This window comes from Leptosomus discolor, chromosome 4 (genome assembly GCF_034619465.1).
Source record: "Leptosomus discolor isolate bLepDis1 chromosome 4, bLepDis1.hap2, whole genome shotgun sequence".
In the NCBI taxonomy this organism is placed as follows: domain Eukaryota; kingdom Metazoa; phylum Chordata; class Aves; order Leptosomiformes; family Leptosomidae; genus Leptosomus; species Leptosomus discolor.
Genome location: NC_141394.1, coordinates 62,852,831 through 62,872,238, shown reverse-complemented (window position 1 = coordinate 62,872,238; position 19,408 = coordinate 62,852,831). Strand labels below are relative to the sequence as shown.

The following is a 19,408-nucleotide window of genomic DNA, read 5'->3' as shown; positions in this document are numbered from 1 at the left end:
TGGAGAACTGTGAACAGAAGGAGTTTTCAGCTGGCAAGCACTGGCCCATTTGGCTAAGTGGCAAAATTCTGTGAACTAGCGTGCCTTTGGAGAACAGCCACTGTGTATGTTATCCCACTTGTAATTCTGTGATTATTTTGGGTCTGTCACAAATATTTTCTACATTAACCAATAGTCGAGAATTGTTTCTTGATTTCCAGTATTCATCAGCTTATTTTACTGTATCTGTGACTTTTTGTTACTTTTCTATGTAATAATGAAGTAATTTTGTAATCTCAAGTCTGTATGTGTTTCTTGCAGTATGTATTGCATCAGGGACAAAAGTGGCACTATTTAATAGACTTCGATCCCAAACAGTTAGCACCAGATATTTGCACGTAGAAGGTGGTAATTTCCATGCCAGTTCACAACAGTGGGGAGCATTTTACATTCACCTCTGTAAGTAAAAATGAAACAACTTTTTTTTCACCTCCCTCCCTCCATCCCCACAAAAAAGTCCTGCATTTTTTCCTCGATATTAATTGCCCATATGCAGATTTTTTTGTTACTGAGTGTGTATTTGATGTAATAGTGTGATGTAAATGTTCCTCCTGTCGAGGAAAACAGTGATTAAAACAAATAATGTGAAAATTCCTGTTCCATGCAGTGGATGATGATGAATCAGAAGGAGAAGAATTCACAGTGAGAGATGGCTACATTCATTATGGGCAGACTGTCAAACTTGTATGCTCAGTTACTGGCATGGCACTCCCAAGACTGGTACAGTTTGATTTCTCCAATGCTGTAATTGATTTGTAGATGGCTACTTAGTGTAATTGCATAGTTGAGTTTGCATTGTTCACAATTTTTGGGTTTTTGTTTTCCTTTTGGTAATACATGTTTTATATGGAAAATGGCATTCATTTTAATAAAAGCGTATTTTTATTATCTGCAGATTAATTCTGTAAGCAAAGAACAGCTTGTAAAATAAGCACAGGGAATTTTTCAGAATCCAAACCTGCCAAAGTAGGTTAATCTGCACACTGTCCTTAAGAAAATGTCTATTTTAAAAACGGTAATGTAGGTCCCAGTGTAGCAAAGTACTTTAAATATTGATATCGAATAGATAAGTAAAGTCTTTGCAGCCAGTAGGACTATTCCATGTGTTGAGTTAAGCACAGCTTTTTAAAAATGCTCTGCTGATTTGAATTTAAAAGCACTTCTATGTACTTCTAAGGATGCGTAATTATACCAATATCAGCTTGTAAAAGCATTTTGGACATTTATTAATACTGTCTGTTTTAAATATGGAACATTGGAAATGCCTTTGGAATAACTTTTTTTAGAAAGAGACAATTTCAGCCCTTGTCTTTGTCACAGATACAAAATTGATTATAACTGGTTCAGGTTTGTGAACCAAAAAAAGTATACACAGTAATGGTTTTTATAAATAAATTTAAGGATAGTTACAGACTTTTTTGTTCTGTGTTATGCTCTTAATGCCAGCCTACATGGAATTTTGTGTGACTGATAATAAACGATGCTTCATGTGAGCTCTTCTGTGAAATTGTGGTTTGTCAGCCCATTATGAATTTCATACAAGGCTTTGCTAATTCCACTTTTAACTAGAAACACTTCTTAGCATGGGCCAATGTAAAACCAGCCTTCCCTGCAGGCAGGTGGTTGTTCTCCTTCCCAAACTTACTTTACTAGGACTGCAATGAGAAATTATCTCCTGTTATCAAACTTGGGTAAAAAAGAAGATAGCCTGCTCAGAGTAATTTTTTTTTTTTTTTTTAATCACTTTATTTGACAGAGATAAATCCAGACCTGGTTACTACTGATCTGGTTCAGTGCACATGAAATTTAGTAAGAGGATCTCACTTCATTTGTGGGCTTCATGTTAATATTTTCTTATTGCCAAAAGGAGATACCATCATTTATGATTCCAGAAACCTTATTTGTAGGTAGAAATAGATTAAAACAAATTAGGCTAAAGGTTCCTGGCTTATTTGCTATTGGCAACATTTGTCATGCTGCCTTACAAGATTGATTGAAGGTGATGGGATGAAAAGGTAACTTGCAGACATTTTATAGGTTAATGCAAAGAACTTTGAAGAAACAAGTTAACCTTGAAACTTATATTGCTAATAATGCCATTTATTATCATTAGAAATCCAGAGGACATGGTTGGCTTTCTGATTGTCGGCTTAGAAATCTTCAAGCACTTTGGCTGCTGCTTCTGCTGATGTTGCATTAAACTTTTTTCTAGAAGTTGAGTTAAAATTCCAAGCTACAGATTTCCACTGTCTGTAAGGGAATAACTTTTTTAATTTTTTAAAAATAAATTAGTATAACAGCTCTGAATTAAGTCAGCAGTTATTTTTTCACTGAACTGCCAGATGTAAGGAACAATTGTTCTGCACAGTTGTCTTTAAGTAATATTTAATAAGCAACTATTGTTAAGATACACTATGATTGTGGTGTTTGCAAAACTGTAGTTAAGGACATCTCAATACCTTTAAAGTAAATCCTTCTTTTCAACTGTTCTGGTTCAGCAACCAATCTGCCACAGAATGTTGTTGATGCTATCAATGGTGGAAGCTTCTGTAGAAGTCTATTATATATACTTGACCTACTGCTCTTTTGTACCAGGAAATGGAACAAAAGTAGATTTTGCTGAAGCTTCAAGTTTTTTTGCCCATTCTTATGGCAAAAAAAGATAAGATATATATGCGTGCAGCACATTGGAGCTGTAGCACTGAGTGTCACTTCAGTGTTGTTTTCTTGTTTCGTAAGCATTGAGGATTATGAATCTAATGTTGGTATTAAAACAGGAGGCACGGAAATTAAAAAAAAAAAAATAAAAAGACCTTTCACTTCCTTTACTAGCAGTACATATGTAATCTCCAATGTAATGAAGTACAGAAATTGTCCTAAATATATATTTTCGTTCACAGATAATTCGAAAAGTAGATAAACAAACAGCGTTATTGGATGCAGATGATCCAGTATCGCAGCTCCATAAATGTGCATTTTACCTTAAAGACACTGAGAGAATGTATTTGTGCCTTTCCCAGGAGAGAATAATCCAATTTCAAGTGAGTTGTTTAAAACTATTTCAATAGATGAGAAGCATGGTTGTGAAGCTTTTCCGAATATTCCTAAAATATGTATGAATGCCAGTTTTGCAGTTGGTTTTTAATGCAAGAGGATGGAAAGCAACAAACTTTATCTGTCCCTTTCCAAATCTCTCTCTCTTTCCTCGTAACTTTGTTCCATGTCTGTCTAGACAAGCAATTCTGTTTTCTCCAGTGGAAGATGTGGAAACACACTAGCAACTTGTGCATGCGGTCACAATACTGTGGCTTAACATGTTGACATATGCCAGTGGAGTCGCACCACTTGTGTGTCCATTTCTAGATTATAGCAAACAAGAAACAACACAGTTCATGATAGTCTTATTTCATGATGGTCTTATTTCATGATGAACTTGGCAGAGTTGCACTGTCTTGCTCTTGGTTAAGAGCGTAAACTTAGACAGCTATGGCAGTTGACCACAGTAATTTGTAAAGCCACAGAAATTTGATTTGTCTGTAAAGAATATAGCTGTCTCTGTCTTCAAGTATTTGTTTCTCCAGTAGGTAGAGAAAAATATCCCTAGCAAGTTACTGTAACAGGACTGAACCCCTAGGGAGAGCTGTAAAAAAAAAAAAAAAAAAAAAACCCAACAACAACAAAAAAGCCAAACACCAAAAAAAACCCCACAGCGTACAGTTGTTCTGACAGCTTGTACAATATGCTGACAAATTGTGGGTTTAGTCTAATGTGTATGTTAACGTGCTTTTAGCAGACTTGCAGCATGATAATTCCCATCAGAGTAACAAGACTTACTCTGGAACAAGCCAAGTTCAGGCATACCTAAGTATTGCAATTTTCTTTAAACATCCAGGACAGCTCAAATAGCAAAGGGTATTGAGAGATAATGCTGTGCTCCAGGAAGATGGCCACACTTGGATAAGACTCGGGACTTCCTTAGGAGGACAGCTGTAGCTTCTTGGGTAAGAAAGGTAGAGGTTGGAAAGGGGGAATGGAATCTAACTTCTTAAAGATTTCCCTTAATTTAAGGCAAGGGATAAGAAGGATTGTTAAAGGCTCAGCTGGCTTCTGTACTGAATTGGGACAATGGAAAGAGAATATGAGAAGCTTTGTTCATATTTCAGGAAACATATTCATGACTTGTGGCTCAGAAGGGCCCAGATCTATTGGTTCTACCTACAGCATGTAGCAGAGCTATGTCTGTCAATATACTTCTTTGTAAAGGAGAATGGACCTTTGTCAAGAAGAAGAGAAAGCTATGAAATTGGAACTGCAATAATTCAGCATCAGCCTTGCTATCTGACCTTTCTCGAAGTACTTTTTGGGAAGGGCTGAGTGAAGAAGCAACTCCTGCTTCTCTGACAGCTGCCTTAGTTCAACATCGTGGAATCCCCTGTGGGACTACCAGGACGTCGTACCACTTTTCAGTTTCTGCAGCACTCATGGAGCCAAATATGATAAGCGCTCTGAACTTTCCACCTGAGTAGGGCTTAGATAAAAGGACAGCCCACTATTCTGAATTCTTTTAGTGGAGTAGATACCTGCTGCTTCTACTTGCTGAATAAAATATGTTAATTTGCACATTAGGCTGTAACTTTAATCACTCTTTGGTAAGTGAAATCACTATAAAAGATAAACTCTTCCTGCCAGTGGCAGGAGAGAAATACAATTTGACCTGTTTTTTCTTTGGACCAGAAGACCAAGGCGAGAGAAACAGGCATGTGTAGCGTCTTTCACCTGCCCGCTCTTAAGCATTTACTATTGAGTACAGTTCTGGTGGTAGGAGTCTAGGCAGACTGTTGTCAGAATTAAAAAAACAAACAAACAAAAAAACCCCCAAAAAAACCCACAACAAACCCAAATGTTACTTTAGGGTGACAAGTCTTTCTTGGGTTAATGGAAGTAGCCCAGTATAGATACCTTAGAGGCTTAAAGCAGAGAGCTGTAAAAAGTCAGCATGAACCTACAAAAACCTTGAAATTCAGTTGCTGAAGCGTCAGCCAGATCTCTCTTTAGAAGGTCTCCTGCCTGGAAAATACAGAAAGAATATAAATAATGCCTTACTGGATCAGAGCAGAGTCCGTATCTAAGTCTAACAGCAGCAAGGAGATGGTGCTTACAGGAAGCAGGCAAGCCTGGTTGCTTTATGCAGTTGAATGCAATTGAACTCTGCCAGCATCCACACTTCTTGTATTAAGGGTTGTTAAAGACTGCATCCCTGACTCTTCATCTTTTGGTATCATTTTGTAGATGTGTAGTCCGTCAGTTTGATTCGCTTTCAATGTGCTGATGCTCTCTTTTGCTGTATTTGTTTTGAATGATCTAATAGTTTATGTGAGTGATTCCTAGTTCTGGTTTTGCAGGATTTAGTGAGCAGCAGTTCTGCGTTCACCTTACCCATCAACATCTTAATTTCTTCTCTCCAAATTGGAGAGTCACAGTCTCTTCAATTTCTTCTCGTAAGGTCAGCAGCTCCTTGGTGATTTTAGTTGCCCCTTCTGTACCTTCTCTTTTTTCACCATGGCTTTCTTAGTCAGGGAGACCAGAACTGCACTCAGTTTTCCAGAATTAGGTGAAAAAAGGATTTACACTGGCAAAATAATATCTGATACCTTGTTGTCAGTATTTTCTGATGGTGTCCTGTATTGTGTTGCCAGTTGCAACTGCTACTGCACATTGAGCTGGTGATTTCAGAAAACTGTCCTGATGACTCCAGGATCCTGAGTTGTAACTACCAGTTCCAAGTTGAGTGTTTTGTGGGAATCATCTACAGAATTTTTCTTTAAAAACTCTCTTTTATCTAAATTGGAGATCTTACCCCTTTTTTGCCCTCTATGTTCATTTTGATGTCCTTCTGGACATAAAATCCGTGCCATTGTGACAGCATTTAACTACCTGAAAAAGATCATGCAGAAGTTTGAAGATTTGACATTGCCAGCACACTGGTGAGGATGTTGAATAAAATTGATCACAACACAAGTCTCCAGGAGGGTACTGCACTTGGCTTTTGTGCATTTTGAAAGGAGAATGAGTATTAAATTCTACCTTTTGCTTTCCTTTAATTAGCTTTCTAGCAAAGAAAAAAACAACCAACTTTTTCTAATCCATTATAATTTAATTTCTTTAATATCATTTGATATAGAACTTTCTTGAGGGTGGGTTTTTTTTTCTTTTTTGAGGGGAGGGAGGTGTTAGTGGTATGTGTTTGTTTGTTTTAAATTCAAATAGATTATATTCCTTGGATTCCTTGTCTGTGTCCTTGTTGTGCTTACCAGTTCTTGGGGAATTCTGTCCTTTATCCAGTAATGTTATGCAATTTTTTGTTTCCCATCCTGTCTCCATGTGAAGCCAGTCAATACATGAGGTACTAAGCATGATGTTAAAGCATTTCAGTCTTCCAGTGCCACCTGTTGAGAAAGTTTAGTTAGGAAAGGAAAGGAAAGGAAAGGAAAGGGAGCGGGGGAGTGCCTGGAGGTAAACTGCTGTATTTTGAAGTGACAAAGAGGAATGAAGAGGAATTGTAATCTTTCAAGAATTTCTGTGGCAGGAGGAGTAAAATGTTCCTGAAATGATTCTTGACGTAGCAGGACTTTCAGAACAAATTCTGTGGTATTTGCCTTCCACTTTGTTGCAGTGGTTTAGCAGATCTGAAGAAGCCAGTCAAGAATCTTGTACAGCATCATTCATTTTTTTATATCCATGGTTTTATTTGTCATGAGTTGAAGTACGTCGGTCCATGCCAACAGGAATTGTAATCAACCTGTAGGAAAAATGTCATGCATCAAAATAGTATACAACAGTTCCTCTTTTGAAGTTGGGCTAGTAATTTAGAAGCTCCATATGTCTCTAATAAAAGTATCAGTTGGGTCTTGAGCTTGGAAAGATCTGTAGTTAGTATCCTTGTTGCGCACTTCCCTTGCAAGCTGTTTTCAGTGCTTTTTTTACATGATCATATCAGAATGAAGAGTCCACATGGGAATGCAGCTTTGATTTTAACTTCCTTTCATCTGAACTGGTACATTTGTGCTAACTGAAGTTTATCTAACAGTTAGGAAGAGTAAAGGTTGTGGTTACATACCTAGATAGCCTTAAAGCTTAATGCAAGAAAACAGAATTTAGGTATTAAAATCAGAATTTTTGAGTCGCATTATTTTCTGTGCCTGTGTTTAACCTATGCACAATTTTCTTAATGGTTGCTAGAGGATAGAATTGTTCAGAGAGGCTTTCATTGCCATAAAAAATAGTTGTCTATCTACGTATATAGTATGTATACTAATATAGTAATATTTATTAATATTTACAAGGAGACAATGAAAGTTTTGAACTAATTTGCAAGGTTATTATTTCAGCTTCTCTCCCATGTCTTTGCACAAACACTGACATACAAGTTTGTGTTTTCCATCATTTTGTGGTGAAGAACTCTCTAAAAAGAGAAAAAAAAAATCTTGGCCAGATGCAAATCATAACTAATGAAAAGTATTCCACTTCAGTCTGTAGCTGGTTTAGTCATTTTGCATTAATAAAACAAAATCTAAAGTCGCTACTTCTAGTTGCTGTCATTTGTTAGTTAATTGCTGTTGAATAACATTAAAACTTTGCAAGCTGAACTGAAATAAACCCCAATAATAAACATAAGGTTGGAGCGGTAACAGCATCATAGGTGAGAGTTACAGTGTTCTCACAAGTTTTAATTTTCTTCTACTTTTGCTGAAATGTATATGACTGTGTCTCTAGGTCATTTTGTTACAGGAAAAACGTAAGGGAATATGTTTTTGAAATAATAGGTGTTGTTAGTGCCCGAGTTCGTTTTTAGCTCTGACTTGGCAAACAAGTCTACAGGTCAGATCTAAAACTTTTCTTTCTTTCTAAGGCCACTCCATGCCCAAAAGAACCAAATAAAGAAATGATTAATGATGGAGCTTCTTGGACAATCATTAGCACAGACAAAGCAGAATACACATTTTATGAGGGGATGGGACCGGTCCATGCTCCAGTGACACCTGTGCCTGTTGTAGAAAGTCTTCAAGTAAGTTTATTTTTTTGAATAAACTCATTTATGTGAGGTTATTTTGTCATACTGATTTAACCTTCATGGTACCTTTGTGGAGTACTGTAGGAAAACATTCTTACTAGCTTTATAAATAGGAAAATTACTTTATGTTGCAATAATTTTTCTTACCTGCATTTCAGAATACATGAGCCTATCCATCACAGGAATAGTGTTAATATTGTTCTATACATTAAGAATTTTATTTCTTAAATTGCTGTGGAAGTGAGATCCTTAAGACTTCTGTTTGCTTATTTAGAAATTTATGTTGGCTCTTAAAACAGACAATTATAGACCAAATTGAGCCAGACTGAAACCTTATTAAGAAAATCGGCGTTCTGCTGTGGAAAAAATTGAAGCCCTTCTAACATGTGTTCTGAAAGATTCTTTGTTCTTTGTTTTCAAAACCTTGTTGACTTCTAAGCAGCCACTATCAAAACTTAGAAGTTCCTTCAGGATACCAAATTAATTGGCAGTCTCTTTTAGATGTGTTGCTTCTTTACAGTTCAATTGTGTAGGTGTGTTTCTTTCAGTTTTATCCAGCTGATAGAAACAGCACTGGTTACAGTTACTGTACGCGTATGAAGAGTTCTTTTCTGGGGGAGGGGTGTTCAGTTTTATTAATACATGGTTTTTTGTGGATTTCCTTCTCTTTTGTATTCACTCCCTTTCCAGTTGAATGGCGGAGGGGATGTAGCAATGTTGGAACTTACAGGACAGAACTTCACTCCAAATTTACGTGTCTGGTTTGGGGATGTGGAAGCTGAAACCATGTACAGGTACAGTATTTCCTACTGCTCTTATGGTGATTACATTTTACTGGATGTTTTGAAGACTGTGTACTCACTTGTATATATTCAAGTGTACACTTTCTGCCCTGCAGAAAGGGATGTGGGGGTGCTGATTGACAGCAGGCTCAATAGGCAGCCAAGAGAGCAAACCACATCCTGCTGATCAAAAGACGTGATTATCCCACTGTATTTAGTGTTGGCGCAGCCTCACCTTGAGCGCTGTGCGCAGTTCTGGGCCCCGCAATTTAAGAAGGATGTTCAGGTACTTGAATGTGTCCAGAGGAGGGCAACAAAGCTGGCGAAAGGGCTGGAAGGAATGTCCTGTGAGGAGCGGCTGAGGACTTTGAGGGTTGTCTAGTTTGGAGAAAAGGAGGTCGAGGGGCGACCTTATTGCTCTCCACAGCTTCCTGAGGAGGGGAAGTGGAGAGGGAGGTGCTGAGCTCTTCTCCCTGGGATCCAGGGATAGGACAGATGGGAACAGTTCAAAGCTGCGCCAGGGGAAGTTCAGACTGGACACTGGGAAACACTTCTTCACTGAGAGGGCGGTCAAACAGTGGAACAGGCTTCCTAGAGAGTGGTTGATGCCCCAAGCCTGTCAGTGTTTAAGAGGCCTTTGGACAATGCCCTTGATAACATGCTTTCACTTTTGGTCAGCCCTGAAGTGGTCAGGCAGTTGGGCTAGATGATCGTTGTAGGTCCCTTGCAACAGAAATATTCTCTTCTGTTCTTTAAGCTTAAGATTTATTATGCTCCACTGACTCTCCTGTTTTTCAGATGCGCAGAGAGCATGCTATGTGTTGTTCCAGACATTTCTGCATTTCGAGAGGGTTGGAGGTGGGTCCGTCAGCCAGTCCAGGTTCCAGTAACTTTGGTCCGTAACGATGGCATAATTTACTCCACCAGCCTTACCTTTACATACACACCGGAACCAGGGCCACGACCACACTGCAGTGCTGCTGGAGCAATCCTCAGAGCCAACTCAAGCCTCATGGCTTCCAGTGAAACAAATACAAACAGCGAGGGAAGTTACACAAACGTCAGCACAAATCCCACCAATGTCACATCATCTACAGCAACTGTAGTTTCCTAACTACTGTTGTTTGTCGGGACTTTAACTGACTTTTAAGTGCTACATTCAAGAGAACCGAACAATTTTTGTGGTTTCATGGGAAAACACCTTTCCATTTTAGGTGATATTATTTGAACCTTGTTACCTGCAAGTGCTGATCTTAAATATAGAAGCCACAATAAAAAAACAAAAACAAAAAACATCCGAAACTTAAGAACTTTATTGAAAATCTATTTTTCAGCTGTTTTTTTTTAATGGGCAAGAAACAAAAAATGTGGCTGGGATACATGTTGAGCAAACTAGAAAACATGAACACAACATAGTTTTTATGGACCAAGGAACTTGTATAAGCTTTAGTATAAAAGGTACATTTTCACCATACCTTTTTTGTATCACAACATATAGTACACTTTTGTTACCAAATAGTTTATATTTTTTTTTCCTCTGAGCTTTTGCTCTGAAGTATATTCAGGTTCCAAGCCTGACCATGCTTGTATAATCTAATTACCATACTCTTCCAGTTTTAAAAAAATATATATATTTTTGGTCTGTGGCTGGAACTGTTCCTTTTTTTAAACTGAAGTCTTGTGACTTTTTATGAACTGAAATTGTTTTTATTTCAGCAAGTAGAACCTTGTAAAGGCCAGCATATTTTTTTTAAGATTATATGAAGTCTGTGCAAAAGCTTTAAAAAAATGCCTCTGCCTTGCCTGCAATACATGCAATGTATGTTAACTTTAGTGCTCTGTTTTCAGTCATTGTTAATAGTTATTTCTGTTTTCCTTTTTTAAATATGTATTTATAGTGATAATTCATGAGGTTCTAACATTACATGAGTTTTTTTTTTAAGTGGCATCTCAAGCAGTCATATTAATGATTGTTCATGTCACAGGCATACGTTGGTGTTTTTGAAGGGTTGTTACTGGGTTACTCCCTCTCTTCCTTGCTCAGTCATGTTGCATCTGAAAATGTTTCAGGATCTGTTCAGGTTTTTCTGATCTTGTACATAATTTGTATTAAGTGTAAGTTAAATGTTTTATTTCGAAAGTGGAATGTTCCCAATAACTTCATTTGGCAGCATGTCTTCTGTCTTGTTGGCATGTAACTAAAATACCATGAGAAGTATGTGCTACAAATGGGATTGGTAGGTGATGCCCTTCATCACTTGAGAGTCACAGCAAGCATGTTTTTCTTCATACTGTTCAGTAAATTAGGGCAGACTTCAGTGTAACACTTGTATTGAGAACGTGCTTTCATTGTGAAGTGATCATACCATAATAACTAGAAGTAAATTTTATTACTTAGAAATGGGCAAATAGAAAATCGTAAAAGCACTATGAAGATGTCAACTCCTCCCATCCTTATTTCCTGTGGGTTTCTCTCTCCCTGCCAACAGCTTGTGCAACATTCAAGTCTTCTCTCCATCAGAAATTCAAGGCTCATTTGCACTTTGACTTTGTTGGTTGTTGCATTTGTTTTTCATTTTGCCTTTGCCATGTTTTTTCCTCCTTGTAGACCTGCGTGCTTCATTTGTATTTGAAAGTATACCCCAGTAGTTCATTTGTAGTCACAGAACTAGGCATAGACTCATAGGACAAGTTCTGATAGTGTGATCTTTCCGTTTAAATGCCAAAATACGAATTTTATGGTGTGTTCAGCCTTTTCTATACCCTGATGCAAGAGTCACAACTGCTGTGTAAATCTGAACCTGTGGCTTCCTACAGTGCATTGCTTACGAGCTTATCTGTTGACCATTTTCATAGGGTTTTTATTTCTGACCACTTATTCCAGTTTCAACACCCACCACCATTTTAAAGCATTGTCTCTGCACGGTATTTGTGTACTCTGACGCTCCATTCTACTTGTTTTTAGTGCTCCGTTGTGTGTGTGTGAAAACAATGTGGTTAAAGGAAGAAATCGGTTATAAAGCATATTTAGCGAACAGTAAAATCAGTGCCACTGTCCTTCTAAAAAGTGCTTGTACTCTACCACAGGCCTTCATATTTGCTGTTCTGTATTACGAAACTTATTCCCATGACATAGTCGCAATGCTGGTTCTTAGCACTAGTGAAGACTGCCTCACTTCACCTCTGTTTCAGTGACCAAGGGCAGAATTCATTGTGGCCTTATCTCTGTTTTAAACTGTTTACTGGCATTTACTTGCGAATCTGTTTACCTTTGTATGTGCTATAAAGTTTTATTTCAATTGTGTTGTGGCAGGAATCATTTCACAGTGTTTTTGTTAGAAGCACATGAGTATCTTACAGTACGGCTTAATTCAAGAGCCACAGATTTTCATCACTAATTAGACTGAGAATTAAAATAAGCAAGATAGATAGATATAGATATAGATATCTATATCTCTCTCAGATTTTGAGGGTATTCAAGAACAAACCATGATATACACAGAGTAGGCAAACCATAGCAAGTCTTTTAACCTTCAAAGACTATTTAAAGTAGCTTTTCAGAACTTGACATGTGCTTTTATACTCATTATTTTAAATTTTTTACATATAAATGCAATACTTTCTATATTCAGTTTCTTTACTTGCAGTAATTTTGCCCGATAGATATTATGTTCATTGACTTGTAAAGAACCTAATGACTTAGCCTAATTTCTGCTGTTCTACACACTACAGCCAAGTGGGTGAAAAAAAAGAGACTATTAAGTTCTGCTTACAAGACCATTTTAAACCCCATTTTTCCCTTGGGCTTGTGGCTCCATTGTTGCCAGTAGTTACTCTGTAGTACAGAAATGGTCTTCCAGGTCCTTACTGTTGTTAAGGTGTCCGGTTGTTCAGATATATTACCTTCCTGAACTTTTTGCTGTGAGGTGATATTGTTACATTTATTGGCCTTGTGAGCTGTTAATCAATTTTCGTGATATTAACAATATCTCAAGATTTTGATAAAACTACTTTTAGAATGTTTCAGTATGAAACTATTATAACTGTTCAAGTCTAGCTGTTAAGTCTGCTGTTAATTCTATATACATAGAAATTGAGTCTGTGTTCAGAATGTTGTTATAGTTCCAACTTTAGGAAGAAAAAGCAAATTAAGTGCTCAAATGTAGCTATGCCTTTTCTTGTTTCCTTTTGTTTGGAACGGCATTTCAGAATTCAACACTAGTGTAGTCTTTAATAATCTGCTGCTGATGTTTTTCCTAATTATTTGCCCTGAGGGCATCCCACGACTGTGTTAATAATGGTATTCTGTACTACTTTTCATTGCACAGACGTATAAGGTCAGAATGGTTACCTGAAAAGACATGAACTCAAGACAGAAATCAGAGAATTCCCCATATACAAAATATTAATGCCGAGTGAAACAAATAATCCATTGGAAGTAAGTTACCCACTTGCAGATTAAATGACTCCATAGAGGTGCCCATCTTGAAACTAAGATGCTCTTCAGTTATTAACCATATTATTTACTTTCTTTCAAAAGCAGCTGTGTTTATGAGTACTGAACAAATGTGTATACTTTCCTGTGCCAGACTTTTGGCTTTGTTTTCAAGCACTGTACTGTGGGATTGAGTGGCAGCTTTGTTAGAAAAAGAAGTATATTAGGGTTTCTACTTAACCCTTTTAGGACTGAAGAATTTCTTCCCTTTAGAAGCTGTAAAATAAATGAGCAGTTCTAACTGCAAACATTCTGTCTGTGTTCAGCACTGCATTTGCCCCATCTGGAGGTGCTATGCTAATGTCATTTTTTTTAAAATCCTGTAGCATGTGCATACATTCAGTCTTAAAAGGGTTATTTTTACAAACTGTGCACCTGTAAAGTTTCTTAGCAATAAGGTAGAAAAATGAGCAAGTTTTTACCATAATTTTGTAGAATTAATTGCTCAGTTCCATATTTCATCAAGAAAACCCCTGCAATATGGGCAGTTTTGAGGATTAAATAAAAGTGAAATGTAAACCACATAAAAGTGTTTTTGTCAAGTGTACTCTGTGTGTGTATGTGCATATACTATCGGGTTTCTTTTTTTTTTTTTCTACAAGGCAAAAGATAAAATGCCATGTTACTGTTGATGTGACAAACATTGAACATCTGTATGATGATACAAGAGTAGTTATGATTTGATCAGCTGTTGAAACTTGCCACGTTTTTGTGGATTTTTTCCAATGTTAACCAAGGAATATGTTTTTTTTGTTTGGTTTTTTTTTGTTGTTGTGGTTTTTTTGTTGGTTTGGGGTTTTTTTGGTTTTTTTTTTTTTTGCGAATGAACAGTGAGTGGAACCAGAACACAACAAAAGAAGACCAACCCCAGGAGTGGAAAAGTCATCAGTAGTTGTGAGGCTGTGCACACTGGACTCCACTTAGACGGGATATGGAATGTCCACCCAGAAATCTAAATCGGTTTCCTTATTGCTTGTGTTATTGCTGGAGTTAGATAAGAAACTGTTTTTTCCAATAATGTAAAAAAAGAAAAAAAAACGGTTCACTTTTTTATATTATTTATTAAATACGAAAAAATGAACTGTGTTTAATTGTTTAACTTTAGCAACTCTATTATTGCAACTAGTATACCGACTTATTTTCATCTTGTTCTTTGTTGCATTTGATATCTCTTTCAGTTGGTTAATAATTAGAACTAGAAATTTAGCAAGCTGGCTAGCTTCTTGCTTTGACAGAATACTAGGGCCGTAAGGAACAACTAGAAATTATGCACTCTTTTAGTTTGCAAGCACAAGTGACACAGTCACTTGAAAAAAGTTTCCCGGATGGGAAGTAGACACAGCAGAGAGAGGGTTTGGAATGGCAGAAACCTACCTGTACTCCTTTTGTATTAAACCAATACAAGAACTACTAGCTTTATCTGTAAGACTGCAAAGAGGCCAAAAGTAGTTGTTAAGAAAGCGTGGCAAGAGCGAGAGAGAGGTTTCATTGGAGAAAATAGAACATTTGACTATAAGGAGGCATTACAGATTATTGAAACATCTGCAAAGGTGAATGCCATCAAGACACATAAAATAGCCAGAACCTCAACACTGGTAGAGCTTCTGCTGTTTGAAACGCGGACAGACGGGCAGATTACCTTTCAAAAGTATTTTAAAGACTCTTGCAGTCTGTTTTCGGAATGATAAATTGATTCTTCTGGAACAGGATAGAAATTAGATCTGAGGTTTTGGCAAAGCGAGTGCTTGCTTGCTAGACTTCTGTGTTGGTATAGTTGGAAGAAACTTCATGGGATGGTGCTGGTCTTAGGTGAAGAACTACAGAGCTATAAAAATCTCTTCATCTAAACCTTGGCAATTAGCTATATAGACAGTCTCAATAATAAATCCTGTTAAAATCCAGAGTAGTGGATTGCAGTGAGAATGATGTGAAATAGTTTGGCTGGAGGAAAGAGTTCATTAGGAGGATTACATGCAATATATATATGTATGCCATTTCAGAACATTGAGAATTGCTGAACTGGGACTATCCTGAGAAGGACAGAAAAAAACCTGTATGTGCTCAGTTAGCGTGTTTGTAAAGGATATTTATTTCTGATGTCCAGTTGCACATGCTTAGTGTGAGGCCAAAAGCATGAGGAGTTACAGCCCATATTATTTGTTTAAAAATACCTTTGTATTGAATATCAACATTAATTATCTATGCTAAAGAGAAATAAGTTGAGGACATCTTGATTCTCTGTAGATCCAAACTTGCAAGCTAACTGCTGTCTGAAAAAGTTCTGCTAAAGCCTTCTGAATTTGACATCTTTCAGGTTCTACGTTTCCTTCAAGTATGGAGAAGTTTACTGTCGTCTTTTCCATGCACTATTGCCTTTGTATTCTAGTCTCGGTTCCCTTGGTTTTCATGTGTACTTTTCCAGATCCTTAATTAGTTTGCAGTTTTTTCTCAGAACGTGTAGATCTTGCTGCATAATTTAGGACAGAGGAGTCAGTGTTAAGTAAGGTGAACTTTTGAGGCTAACGTGCTGCCATCTCTCTCTGCTGTTTCTACTGTTGTGCTGTGGGGTGGGGGAGAAAGAAATGTTAGTTGGTTGGTTTCTAAGCTGCTTGTAGGTACGCTGACTGGAAGTTTCTACAGACCTGGCCTTAATGATCTGCAGGTCTTTGTATCTGAAAATGACACATGTAACTTGGAACTGCATAAAGGTGCCTGTGAATCTTTATCTGAATTCAGAAATTCTGTGCTTGTTATTCATCTTTTAATTCCATTTGCTGTCATGTTGCCCCCTCATCTGTGTTCATTAAAACCTTAAATCTTCCCTGCTCTTAACTAAAATACCTTTGTTCTATTTGCCAATTTGTTCACTAGGAAATTGGTCCATTTCCACCTCTGCGAATCCCCACAGATGTGTTTCACGGGCAAGATGGGACCTTGTGCCATTTGAGCTACTTCTGTGCCCTACCTCCATCTCTTACTTTCTACTTTAGCTTCTCCTGAGTGACTTCACTTTGAGGCCTTTGACATACAAATAAATCACAACTGCATTCATTTGTTGGTTGCTATACCAATGCATTACGATGTTTATAATAAATTGTTATCCATTGCCATCCTTTACACAAGGCAGGATTTCGTTACAGAAGCCACAGCCTTACAGACCATATCATCAGAATCTTTAAGCACAGATCTATACATACGATGTTTTCTGTCTTGAAATTGTCTGTTTTAATAGCCAACTGGTCACAAACATATAATAAGTTCTTAAAATCTCCAGGTGAGTTTAATTCTGGTTTGAGCCCAGTGACTTTTTTTTGAGTGAGACAGTTTGTTCTTTTTCTTCTTGACTTTGATAGTTCTGATCGAATTGTGCATAATCTGCTTAGAGCTAATCAAGCCAAGGTATCTGCTGTGAAATGGGATGTGATCCTGAGATCCACATTAGTGTGTTCATTACACATGGCAAATGACAGCAGGGACTTCAGACCTGGTTTTTTGGTCTCTATCCAAGACAGCTTTGTGTGATACTTCTGTATGTGCATGGAGCTGCACAGGTTAGTTCAGTGTGAACTCTAAATTTAATTTCTTTACCTGCATAAACAGGTCTCATGCGGCACCATACAGAGGTACACAGGCACACACTAAAAAAAACCCAGACACACATACGGTTGCTTTGTGTCTTGTTAGCTTCCATTGTTCCCTTTTGTCCCCAGTAATCTATTACTGTAATGGTTTAAATTACGTCTTTTTCCTATTCTTGTACTTTTTTCTGTTTATTCTTAATTTTGTGTGCTTCAAATTCCGTTTCAGTTCTCTCTCTGCCAACAACTTTACTTTGTGCAAGTTCGGAAAGAGCAGGTAAAGGATTCATAGTGATTGAATTTACTGCCTTAAAAAACATAATTGGGAATTTCCCAAAAAATGTGAGACACATTCAACAACATCATTAGATTTTAACATGAAATAAATCATTAGGTTAGGAAATGGTGTATCTGATTTTTCTAGTGCACTCATGTCTTGGTCTTAATGAAAGGTGCTTCAATGGTTTGCCTTTGAAAGCAAGAGTTTTATATTTCTCCCACTGTTTAACGCAATTCTGTGGAATTCTTGGTGTGCAAGATTGAGAAAACAAGCACATCAACATACAGACAGGGCAACTGCAGATTTGCCTCTTGATGCTGTTTTAGAGGCTGCATTGACATCAACTTTCTTTTGAGGGAAGAAAGTAAGCGGTCCTATTGTTCTCTTATCCTGCTCAGATTTTGTAGGTGTTGCAGCCTGATTTGTATGAGAGTCATTTCAAGCATTGCGATTAAGTACAGTTGCTAAGGTGTCACATTCTGGCAGTCTGCAGTAACACAAAGCAGAATGCCATACCAGACAATTAAAAAAAGTTAAATCTTGTATTGACAAAGTAGACAACTAACAAAATTCTCAATGAAGTAGGGGTTTGGTTTATTTTTTTCCGAATGAAAATGTCTTGCAGCAGTGCTGTGCAGATTCCTGATTAGTTATTACAAATTTCAAAATAGAGTTCCAAGCAAATTAAATTATTTCTGAAGGGCCTGATGTTGATTAACCTTTGTGTGGGCATATGTATCTGTTTTGACAGTCCTTTTGCCGCTCCATACTGCTTTTTACAGCACGCCAGGGTTTGAGGAGCTGTCTGGGTTTTGGACTCTGCTTGATGTGATGGCCCCAGTTGTGAGACTGATCTTTGTCATCTTCCCAGTTTCACTCATTCAGAAAGTTTGGGACTAAATTGATTTTTGGCAAACAGTTTTGCCTTGGAGATGTAATAGGCGCACAATCAAACAATGGGCTGAAAAAATGGTGCGTTCTCTTTTAATTTACAAGGAATGTTGATAAGGAAAATTATTCTCCTTATTTTGGGAGGAGTGTTGAAGTGTTCAGATACATTTGCACTTTCTACTAAGTGATTAGTTTTTCAAGTTAATAGCAATTTTATGCTATTCATTCAAATAAAAAATTTAATGTGATTTTTATTGTTGTTTTGTATGTCTGCCTTAGATACCTTGGCTCTCGAGCTGTCATGAGCCAAGTGTGTTTCATCCTAAAACTTAGAAATAATCTGGGTGTCTTTATATCCTGGACTTCTTTGAAATTCAGAGCTTGAAATGATAAATTTTGATAAAATTCTACTTTTGCACAATTTTTTTACTGTCAGCTTACAGGTAAACTTACAGAAAATAGATCTCAACTACCAATATAAATGTGGTAAAGTAGAAAACAAAAAAATCCATTTTCTCTCACTGGACGTTAGGCTGGTGAAATGATGAACTAGACTTGCTGCCTGCATGGGATTATTTTAACAGCAATGAGAACATTTAAATATGTCATGCAGTCATAGCTTTTAAAAATTGTATGTGAATATAAAAGCTTGTTCCTCCAGCTGCCTTGAGGAATACAGTTATGAAATATGGATAGAGTTTTGACATTTGTCTACTGGGATCTGAGTAAGATTTATTAACCAGTTTCACATTATATTACAATTTAACTTCTCTTTCTCTCACCTGTATTTCATCCTGTTTTAACAAGTACATTCTTTGCAGCTTGTCATACTAGAGTGAACACTAACAATATTGATGTTTATCTTGTTTTTCAATTAATTCTGTACTTACGTGCCTATGAAAATGTTCCTTTCTTTTAAAAATTACGTTTAAATGCTACTCAGCTTGTGAAGTGTTCTCTGCAAAAGCACTATGGCAAGTTCAGTGCAAGTTGAACTGTTTTCATTATTCTGATGCAGGAGATTCACAGCCCCAAAAAACAGTAATATCCTGATGCAAAGGACATTTGTCCAGGTCCCAGGTGGAGGTTTAGACCTTAAATGAAATGTAACTACTGCCAAACTGGAAGGAGAGAGATAACCGCAAAGGTGAACACTGATTTTTAAATCAGACTGCTGGGAATTTCAAGGCTGATGGGAGTTAAGAATTATGTAATGGAGTCAGTCTTTCTTGTCGTGTAGGCCAAGAGGGTATGTTGTTTGTTAGGGTTTTT

General features: G+C 37.2%; 1 protein-coding gene across 1 annotated transcript in view; it reads left to right on the top strand.

Moving 5' to 3' along the window:
* RBPJ (recombination signal binding protein for immunoglobulin kappa J region) overlaps positions 1–10,642 on the top strand; it is a 63,227-nt gene extending 52,585 nt beyond the window's left edge. The window contains exons 6-11 of the mRNA XM_086464605.1: positions 301–438; positions 647–759; positions 2,940–3,080; positions 7,949–8,104; positions 8,801–8,904; positions 9,691–10,642. Of these exons, the coding sequence (XP_086320731.1) occupies positions 301–438; positions 647–759; positions 2,940–3,080; positions 7,949–8,104; positions 8,801–8,904; positions 9,691–10,006 (968 nt within the window). The 3' untranslated portion in view covers positions 10,007–10,642. The remainder of the gene's footprint in view (positions 1–300; positions 439–646; positions 760–2,939; positions 3,081–7,948; positions 8,105–8,800; positions 8,905–9,690) is intronic.
* Positions 10,643–19,408: the final 8,766 nt, after the last annotated feature.